Here is a 10,819-nt window from a genome sequence, read left to right as displayed (position 1 = left end):
TGGGAGTGCCCAATGAAAGAGAAAAGAATAAAATAATATGAATAGTTGTAGTCCCCTTGTTTAGATATGTTATTTGGGGGGTCAGAGTGATAGTATAGTGTTTAAGCCTTGAACATGGTGACCCAGATTAATTCCTGGCATCACACATGGTCCCTTGAGCTCACCAGGAATGATCCCTAATATAGACCCAGGTGTGGCCCCAAAACCAAAATCCAAACCAAAAAAGTACACTGTTCAAAGTTCATTGAATATAAAAATTCATTCAGAGGGTTAAAAGAATAAGATGTCCTGCTAGTCCAAGATGGTCTTTGTGAGTAGATTCCAGATTATCACCCCTCTAAGCTACAGGAACAGAAAGAAGGTCTGAGAGGGCAAGTTCAAGTGAAAGCGGAGAGGACACTAGTTCCCCATCAGCACAGAAACCTTTGAGGCTCTGTCTAGCCCTCACATTTGTTACTGGTTGGTTCAAGCTTAGCACTGCAAGTTGCATTCTTTGAATTTGCCAGTACAATGTAGACAGACAGTTGATGAAGTGATCTTTTTCCCTGAAAGTTGCTGGAGACCACCAGCAGCCTGATCTTGAATATGTTAAGGCACCTAACTCAAAAGGAAAGAGGAAGAGGAAGCTATTAGAAGCTGTGACAAAGCTAGGATATTAATATTGAGGTGACCTCATTGTCAAGATGAGAGAATCTGCAGGATATTTCATTTCCCCTTTTATTTATTTTTGGACAGCGATATTCAGGGGTTACTTCTGACTCTGCACTCAGGAATTACTCCTGGCAGTATTCTGGTATAGGGGACCCCAAGAATCAAAATCTGGTTGGCAGTATGCAAGGCAAGCTCCCTACCTGCTGTTCCCTGGCCCCAATATTTATGTTTTATAAGCAGCAGTTCACTGAGCAAAAACCCAGTAAGACACACTTTTTTTGCTGTAGCTGCTAGATAATTTTGGCACAGTAAAAAAACACCCAAATGATTTACTTCAGATTTAATTCAAGTAAGAAATTGAGTTTGTAGGCTGGATAGGTGATTCAAGGTGTTGGAGAACATGCGTGGGGAAACCTGAGATCCCTCCAGCATCATTGAGTGTGGCCCCAAAACAAAACAAAAAAAACAGACAAAAAAGAAACTGAGTTCATATAGTGTTGTGTATGTAAATATTTTATGGGATTATTATGTTACTGACCCTACCCTGATCGGTGATTGTGGCCTACCCTAGGGTGTGACCTGGCATTCTGCCCCCACCCTAGGGTGGTACCTGATTCTGCTTCCACCATTGGGTGGTATCTGATCCCACCATTGGGTTGTACCTGATTCTGGGGGATAAAAACAAGGGTCTGTACAATGTCTTGGATTGGACGATCTGGCTTGCCTGGAGCCTAGAGTTGGTCTTATGCCAGGAAACTTCAGGGGTTGGGTCTCTTTGTATTTAGGCCAAGGTTATTTCTTTCCATTCCCCTCATATTTTGGTGGGCCTATGCAAACAACAATTACCACTCTAACACCGTTTTTACTGTGCTCCTTTGACGCTAATCCTTAAAAAAAAAAAACCACTTAAAATTTGAGGTTAACGGGGCTGGAGAGATAGCATGGAGGTAAAGCGTTTGCCTTTCATGCAAGAGGTCATCGGTTGGAATCCCAGCGTCCCATATGGTCCCCTGTGCCTGCCAGGAGCAATTTCTGAGCATGGAGCCAGGAGTAACCCCTGAGCACTGCCGGGTGTGACCCAAAAACCACAAAAAAAAAAAAAATTTTGAGGTTAACTTAAGCTAATATGCATGTACATGGAAATGTAAAAAATACTATGCCTCTAATGTTTAAGGAGTTACATAAGTTTTATGGCTTTAGATTGCCTTGTGTGCTGTTAAGATATATTATAATGTGTTACAATCTGGGGACTTGAGGGACAAAGTAATTGTACATGGATTCTGTTTTACTCATCTTAATGTTCTTTGGCTGAAAGTTCAAAGTTAAGATATCAGCAAGGGGACTTCTTGTGAGAATTATGTTATGAGTGATTGTCCTTCCACTGTAACTTTACCTTGTCCTCTTTCTTTGCATCTTTGTTCTCATAATTAAAAATAAAAACAAATTAAAAAAACAAACAAAGGTCTGTGGAAGGCGAGAGGCTTTTTGCTGGAACTAAGGCTGAGACTTTGGACTTCAGTCTTGTCCACCAAATAAAGCTAATATTTCTACAAACCTGACTGTCTGTGAGCTGTTTACCCGCCGTTTCACCTCAGAACCGTCGGCTGGACGGGGTGGCAGACGCGTGCTCCGAGCTGGAGGGGAAAGACCTCATCCTCCATCCCTCCATCAGTCAACCTCTTCAGGGGCTGACTTGAAACAATATAGAAAGTCTGTAAATTCCATTACATAATAGTCTGCCCTTATCTTATATGTTGTATAAATTAAGATAATTTTAAAATGATTTAGATAAAACCATTGAGTAACAGAAGAGTATTACAGAGTTAAGAAATAAAAGTCTAATTAGATGAAGTCTCCAAGTGATAGCATAAGTAAGAAGTGTTATGGTTGGTCAATAGCTGCTAATTTTTGTTTCTTCTGCTTGACAATAATTAGGCAAGATAAAGTTGTTTCTCCAGATAAACAAAGTGAGCAGTTATTTAATGAAGTAATTATTTGTGTGAATATAGATATGAAACAAGAATGAGAGAGAGAAAGGAGAAAAAAGAGACAGACAGAGATAGAAAAAGACAAGAGTTCAGGGTCTTTGAAAAATCTCAGGTACCAGTTCTTGCCATTGTAGTTAAATAAAATACCACTAAAATACCACTAGGGGGAGTTGGAATAAAAACCTTCCTTGCTACTTTAGCCCCACGTATTAGGGACGCTCCTCTAAAACTCTGCCTTGGCTCTCTTTTCCACCCAAGGACAATTTTAACTATTGTGCATCTATTTAGTGGGAGAATAAGAAAGAAGGTGAGCTTGACTGAAACCCCGGAGGATCATTTATCCTGAATTAGACCTTTATTCAGACCCAGCAGTGACTGGCCAAGCTGCCTCCCTGAGCCTCATTTTCTCATTTCTGCGGTAAAATAAGCTGCTCTATATGACTGATTCCAATGCTAATATTCCACCCTGACATTTCAGGTATTGAGGCTGTGAATCATGGAGTTGTTTAATCATGCCCAGATTGTCCTCTATCAAATCCGCTGTAAAGGTGTCAGATGGTATCAATTCAATATATGAAAGCTTCCTAAATAACCTTTTGCTTCTCTTTCTAGTGGTGGCAAAACATGTAAAACCCAAACCATAAGAGGAACATATGAACACAACCCAAAAACATGCACGAGACCAGGTATACTATTGGTCTGCATATAAATTACTTGGGTCTTTGGTCTGTCTACACAATACAGTGCTTATTCCTGGCTTTGTGCTCAAGGACCACTCCTGGCAGGTCTTGGGGAAGCACATGTGGTGCTGGGGATCGAACCCCGGTCAACCAAGTGCAAGGCAAGTGCCTTACCCACTCTGCTCTCTCTCTCTTGTCCCTATATATGGTGCATATGTGGGAGAGGGCGGTAGCTTTGGATTGAAGCCAGGGCCAAATCTATGTAAGAAAAGCATCTTTTTTTTTTTTTTTTTTTTTTTTGTTTTTGGTTTTTGGGCCACACCCGGTAACGCTCAGGGGTTACTCCTGGCTATGTGCTCAGAAGTTGCTCCTGGCTTGGGGGACCATATGGGACACCGGGGGATCGAACCGCGGTCCGTCCAAGGCTAGCGCAGGCAAGGCAGGCACCTTACCTTTAGCGCCACCGCCCGGCCCCAAAAAAAAAAAAAAAAAAAAAAAAAAAGAAAAGCATCTTACCGTTGATCGCCAGCGCCAGCCACCAACATTATATTTTCTCTTCTTAACAGCTTTTAATCTGACGAGCTAAAGTTTGGGGTTTTGATTTTAGGATCTTGATCTTTTCACACTCCAAACTACTTTTCACCAGGAAATTGTTCTGTGACCTTGGGTAGGTAGGCATATGTAATAGGTATACAGACCACAAATAATGAATTGTCAAGAAGTTTATTTTAACATGCCTCTCCCCCCCCACACACACACATTCAGTTATGCGACCACTTTAAATAGGGTAAATTGAAGAAATTAGGTTCTGGGCCAGAATCTTTTTACTTTGTGTCTTTGTACTTGGCTAAGGTGGCTCCGCCCTCTGCACGGAATAATATTCTCCTGAGGGCCCCGCCAGGTGTGATCCCTTGTGCTCAGAGCCAGGAAGGAATAAGCCAAGAGAGCACAGCCAGGTGTGGGCCCCAAATCACCTTTCCCCTCAGATTCATTGCCTCCACCATATTTACTCTATTATACCTGTGTGTTCAGGTAGGCAGGCATAGGCCAGTGGACATATTAAGAGCGAACACTCCTCTCCTGTGTATTCATTTGCTCATTTGTGTCATTCATACAGATACTGGTGGGGGTAAGAGGGGAAAGGGCGCCTCTGGATGACAGATCTGGCACCCCAAGACCTAGATGAAGAAGAGAGAGACAGGGGTCAGAGAGAATTGCATGGAGGTGGGGCATCAGCAGTCCCAGGGCTGGTGCCAGGTGCTATGGGGGACACTCTGCATTGCTCCTATGTGGGCTCACCCAGCCCATTGTGGCCTGGGGGTCAGCCCACCATGTGACCATCACCACCTGTCTGTCCAACAGAATTTGGCCTGCAGGGTGGGGACAAGGGACTAATCTTATCTTCCTCAAAAGGTGGGACAAAGACTGAGTCGGACCAAGGGCAGAGGTGCCAGGACAAAGAAACAAGTCAGATGGCAGAGGTGTTGGCTGGGGCTGTTTAGGAAAAGGGTTGGGGGGGGGGATGGAGAGATAGCATGGAGGTAGGGCGTGTCTTGGCATGCAGAAAAGGATGGTAGGGTGTCTTGGCATGCAGAAAAGGATGGTGGTTCGAATCCCGTATGGCATCCCATAGGGTTCCCCCCTTCCTGAGCCTGCCAGGGAGCAATTTCTGAGTGTGGAGCCAGGAGGAAAACCTGAGCGCTGCCGGGTGTGACCCCCCCAAAAATTAAAATAAAATAAAAAATAAAAAAAGAAGGGGCCGGAGAGATAGCATGGAGGTAGGGGATTTGCCTTGGCATGCAGAAAAGGACGGTGGTTCGAATCCCGGCATCCCACATGGTCCCCTGAGCCTGCCAGGAGTGATTTCTGGGCGTAGAGCGAGGAGTGACCCTGAGAACTGCCAGGTGTGACCCCAAAAAAGACCCCCCCCCCAAAATAAATAAAAAAAAGAAGGGGCCGGAGAGTTAGCATGGAGGTAGGGGATTTGCCTTGGTATGCAGAAAAGGACGGTGGTTCGAATCCTGGCATCCCATATGGTCCCCTGAGCCTGCCAGGAGGGATTTTTGAGCGTGGAGCCAGGAGTGACCCCCAAACCAAAAAATATATATATAAGTATATATAAATATAATACATATAAATATAATATAATAAATAAAATAAAAATAAAAAATATATAAATAAAATATATAATAAAAATAAATATAAATAAAATAATAAGAAAAGAAAGACATAGCCGGGGAGGGTGGCAGCGCGCGGGCCCACCAGCAGGTGGCGCGCGCCTCCCTCCTGGCGGCTTTGCCCGCTCGCTCCCGAGCGCGCCCCCGCCCGCCCGCAGCCGCCGCGTCACGTGACGGGCCACCGCGACCCTCGGGAGGCAGCCGGGCGGGCCTTAGCCCCGCTGAGTCGCTGCGGGGTGGCCGCGGCCCCGAAGGGCCGGGTCCGCTCGGCTCCGCGCTCGGAGCGTGTTGCATGAGCCGCGGCGTGCAGGGCGGGGCGGCGTGCGTGCGGGAGGGAGTGAGGGCGGACGAGGTCGCCCAGCACGCCCGCAGAGCGAGCGGCCCGGGCCGGCGAGCCGGGGTGGTCCGTCCCGCGGCGGCCGGCTCCGGCCTCTGGCGGCGGTGGGGAGGGCAGGGGGGAAGAGACCGGCCGGGCCCCGAGCGCCGCGAGATCTCGCGCCGTCTCGCGAGAGTTCAAGTTGCGGGAACATGGCGGCGTCGAATCTGTTAAAGGTAAGCCCGAGCCTCCGCCGAGCTTCAGTGGGGCGGCCGAGCCTCGCCCCGTCGCCCGCGGCCCCTTCGCTGTCGCGGCCTTGAACTCCTGGACTCTGCGGGCTCCTGGGGTCGCCCGGGGCGCCTCTTCCTCCCGCAGATCGCCGTTGCGGGCCCGGCCCGGCGAAGGAAGCTAGCTCGGCTGCCAGGCTGCCCCGCTGCTGCCCGGCCTAGTAGGACTCTAGCACGGGGTGAATGGGGCGGCCCTGCCCGGCCTCATCGCCAACCCCTGGGGGTGTCTCGGCTGCTTCTCTAGGAAGCCCCCACTCTCCACCTCCGGCCTGGTTGTCTCCCAGGTATCCCTGCTGCCTCAGTTTCCCCTTCTCGTTCTGGGCCCCATGCAAATGCCAAGCCAGGCTCAGGGCATTGCACACCCGACCTGGCCTGGGCTTGCATTGCATTGCATTTGCATTGAATTCTTCACCCCGTCGCGCATCTGTGGGTCTTCCTTGGATCTTAGGGGTGCTAAGGAACAGCCCTCCCCCCAAGCGGTCCCTCCTAGGGCGCTTTACCCAGTGGGGGTGCGGATTCCCGGCAGCCAGTAAGTGTCACCTCACTCCCAAAGTTTGGGGCGGATGAGGAAGGCCTAGCTCCGCTCCCCTGTGCTCCCCGGTGCTCCCCAGTATGTTTACAGGCATGCCGCACCTTTGCCTCCCAGCGGACAGTGATTGCTGAGACGGGGCCGGGACCTAAACACCAGGTGTCAATTTATTTTTGGGGGGAGTGGGGAAACCACACCTGGCAGTGCTCACTCAGGCCTTGATCACTTCTGATCCAGTGGGGCTGGAGGGATCATATATTTGGCTATGCCTCTCTTCCAGTGCCCGCGTTCGCTCCCCCAAACCTCTGCTCGAGCCCCAACAGTTAGTTTGTCTGGTTCCTGGGCGCATTTTGTCCTTTGCTTTTTTAGAAAGAGGCCAGGGGGCTTAGAACTAGACTGAATTTTCTGTCCCTGAGGCGCCTTGTGGCTTTGGGGCACCTATCTACCTTCATTTCTCTGTCGGGCTTTCTTCACCTGTGAAGTGGCATGATCAAGGTCAGGTTATCGATTTCTATAACCTGTTAAAGTGTGTAAAAAGTTTAAAACAGGTAATGGATTGATTAGTTAGTGCCCAATACTTAAAATTACTACTTCCTTAGTACTACAAAACTTTCTTTTTTTTTTTTTGTTTTTTGGGGCCACATCTGTCTGTTAACAGGCTCTGCACTCAGGAATCATAACTGGGGGGTTCAGGGGACCATATGGAATGCTGGGGAGCAAACCCTGTACGTCCTGTGCAAGGCAAGTGCCCTCCCAGCTGTTCTATTGCTCTGGCCCCAGCACTACAAAATTTTCGAGCAACTATATATATCTCTATGACCCCTGTCATTTTTATTTATTTATTTATTTATTTTTTTGGTCTTATTTTGTTTTGGAGCCACCCTTTCGATGCTCAGGAGTTACTCTTGGCTTGATGTTCAGAAATGACCACACTCACTACACTCCTGGTAGTGTAGTGTTCTGGGCACCATATGTGATACGGGATATCTGGGATCTAAAGTAGTTCTGCTGTGGGCAAGTCAAGCGCCCTCTGGGCCTACTGTCTGGGTCCCCTTATCTTTTGCTTGCTTTCTTCTTTAGGACTTGGCAAAACGTTTCCTTCTTTTGTTTCAATCTCTCTTTCACTCTTCATTATTATGTTTCAATCTTTTTCCAGTAGGTTTGGTTATTTCGTTTCAATCTCTTTCCTTTTTCTTTAACAATTAAGAAAGTTAGTGTCACTTTGGTCTTAACACTTACTCTGTTTGGGCCTCAGACCTTTCTTTGCCCTTTCATTTTTCACTCTGTTCCCGTGGCCTCAGCTGGCCTTTCTTGCTGCCTTTTACATTTCTTCATCTTCCGTTAGCCTGCCGGGATATGACGCTCCTGCTCTGCCACCCCCAACGTCCCATATTGAATCTGTCATTTGCTAGTGACCTACTTGTCAACAGGGGAAGTTTGGAGATTCTCTCTCTCTCTCTCTCTCTCTCTCTCTCTCTCTCTCTCTCTCTCTCTCATTGTTGATCTGTGAGTACTTCTGCTTCCCCTTTGGTCTTAGAACAGCTCTTCCAATCCTGTCTCTATCATTTTTTTTTTTTACATTGGTCTCCCTCCTCTCCAATATGATTATTTCTCAGGATTAATCTTGAGCTCTTTTTAATTTTTTGTGGGGGGAACTACACCTGGCAGTGCTCAGGGATCACTTCTGAGTGGGGCTGGAGGGACCATATACGATGCTGGGGATTGAACCCATGTTAGTTGCATGCATGGCAAGTACCTTACCCATTGTACTATCTCCCTCCCCCCCCCCCCCTTTTGTGTCTTGGTCATGTTTTTAGATGGGGCAGACTTTAATGGTTCTACTAGCTCTCTCTCAGCTCATCTGCACTCCAGACCAGAACATGGCTCTGACCATATTATTTTTCCCTGTTCAGACACTTGTTTAGATTCTTTGGTATCATTCAGTCTTTGTCTCTTTCTGTCTCTCTTTGTCTCTGTATCTCTCTCTCTCTCTCTTTCTCTCTCTCTCTCTCTCTCTCTCACACACACACACACACACACACACACACACACACACACACACACACACACACACACACACACAAATAATATACCAGATTGTCTTTAAGACTCCTCTGTTTGCTGTTTCTTCTGTCAGAAATGTCCTCCTCTCTCAATATTCACCTAGAAGAGTCCTCGACCCAAATGCCTCCTTTCCTCAGTGTGTCATTCTAAGTCATTGTTGGCCCTCATAGAAGTGGATCTAGACCAGCTTCTCCCTGAACGGTGCCCTATGCCTTCCTTACAGCACAGGTTACTGTACTGCCTAAGGCAGGGATTACTCATCTGTTGAATTTTCAAGTTGTTTTGGAAAACTACACGGGGGGGGGGGGGGGGGGGGGGAGGGTTGTACTCAAAGGACACCAGTATCATTTGGAGTGGTAGGGCATTGAACCAAGGGCTTCACAGATGCAGGGCATGTGCTCTACACTTAAGCTGAACTCTTGACCCCTATTTTCTTATTTTCTTTGCCTTTTTGTTTTTTATGCCAGACCCAGTGGAGCTCAGGGTTTGTCCTTGTCTCTGTGCTCAAGAGGGTCCCTTGGCTGTGCTTGAGGGTCCTTTGTGATGCCAGGGACTTGAACAGGGCTTGGCGCAGGATACAGGGCAAGTGCCTCAATCCCTATCTACCTCCTTGGCCCCCTTAGATGCAAAGTTAAACATAAATGAGGGTCTTATTTTAAAATCTTTATATAAAAAAAAACCTTACTTTGTTGTGCTGGAAATTCTGCTTTTTTTAAAAATAACAAAAGCGCAAAGATTAATCCCCTTCCTTTCCCATCCCTTTCGTTTTTTGCTGCTGTTGTGATGGGGTTCACGTGTGCTTGCCTATGGTGCTTACACTGGCACTCACTCCCTGGGGATCTCGATTGGTGGTTGTGCCCATGGGGGTCACACACATTTGTAATGGTGCCCACACGTGTGCTTGCCAGACCTTTTATGCACTCTGACCAGTGCTTATGTACCCTCTTCCAGTGGGAACAGTCAAGGAAAGTGTCTGGGTTTTATTTAGCACCATATGTTGAGCCCCTTTACTGTTTACCAGCACCCCTCCTCCTTTTACGCCTGGTAAATACCACTTAGCTGTCAGAATTTTATTGTCAATCGTAGTTCTGTTTTGTTTGCTTATCTTCAACATTTAAGTGAAATCATACAATTTTTTGTTTGTGTTGCTTTGGGGTCATATCCAGCTGTGCTCAAGGCTTACTCCTGACTGTGCTCAGGGGTCATTCCTATCAGACTTAGGGAAATATAAGCAGAGATGAAGCAGGTTCAGCCACTTGCAAGGCAAGCACTCTACCTGCTGTATTATCTCTTTGAAACCATGTTTTTTTCCCCTTCATTTTGTTATTGAACACTTGCCCATGCCAGGCGATCCATGTTGTCCAAAATGACACACTTTCATCTTTTTTTGTTTTAATAGGTATTGATGAATAATAAGATGAGGGCAGTAAGAAAGCACTAGACGTGCGGCTGGTGGGTACTGAAGGGCAGGAATTTTGTATTCGATGGGATCATCAAGAACTGGTTGTGTTACAGAAAGCCAGCTGGCCTGGCAGTGGTGCTGACCGCCAGCTTTGTGGTTTGTCCTCTCTTGAATTTAAGCCCTCCGGTTCCGACCCCAAACACTGGCGAGACGGGTCTAAATTCGGAGGGCGCTCTGCAGAATAATCAGACACCCACTTAGAGAAAGAAAAGACTTGTAAAGATTCCTCACGTTTCCCTCACTTCCACTCCGCAGACCTCCACTCCAAGCAGCCAGCTTTGAAGCTCCAGAAACGAAAAGTGCCACTCCTCTACCGTCCTAGCCTTTTATAGAGATGGAGAAACGTCACACCTATGAGGTGGGATCATCCGGTTTCACTACCAATCAGAGGGATTGCATTCAGAGAATGACATCCAATGAAACCATTTGGATGTTGATTGACAGAGAGACAGCCAAATCCTGTAATCCCACTGTGCACTCTCTGTTGTGGCGCACAGGTGTTTGCTTGCCTCCCTGCTCTTAGAGGGGCCACAGAGTGTGGTTGTGATGCTCACTAGAGCTGCCTCATTGCTCCTTCACATGTTCTCCAGGAGTCGCACTTCCTGTCTGTGTCACATCTTTGTAGCTGTAGTGATTGGGGTCACACCCGTTTATGGTGTTCACAC

General features: G+C 47.2%; 1 protein-coding gene across 1 annotated transcript in view; it reads left to right on the top strand.

Annotated features, from left to right (window-relative positions):
- Positions 1–5,854: 5,854 nt before the first annotated feature.
- CUL5 (cullin 5) overlaps positions 5,855–10,819 on the top strand; it is a 72,514-nt gene continuing 67,549 nt past the window's right edge. The window contains 2 exon segments of the mRNA XM_049778961.1: positions 5,855–6,048; positions 10,410–10,512. Coding sequence (XP_049634918.1) covers positions 10,489–10,512 — 24 coding nt within the window. The 5' untranslated portion in view covers positions 5,855–6,048; positions 10,410–10,488.

The sequence above is a fragment of the Suncus etruscus genome, chromosome 8, assembly GCF_024139225.1.
Source record: "Suncus etruscus isolate mSunEtr1 chromosome 8, mSunEtr1.pri.cur, whole genome shotgun sequence".
NCBI classification, from domain to species: Eukaryota; Metazoa; Chordata; class Mammalia; order Eulipotyphla; family Soricidae; genus Suncus; species Suncus etruscus.
The sequence above is the reverse complement of the archived record's forward strand: the minus strand, read 5'-3'. Positions and strand labels throughout refer to the sequence as shown.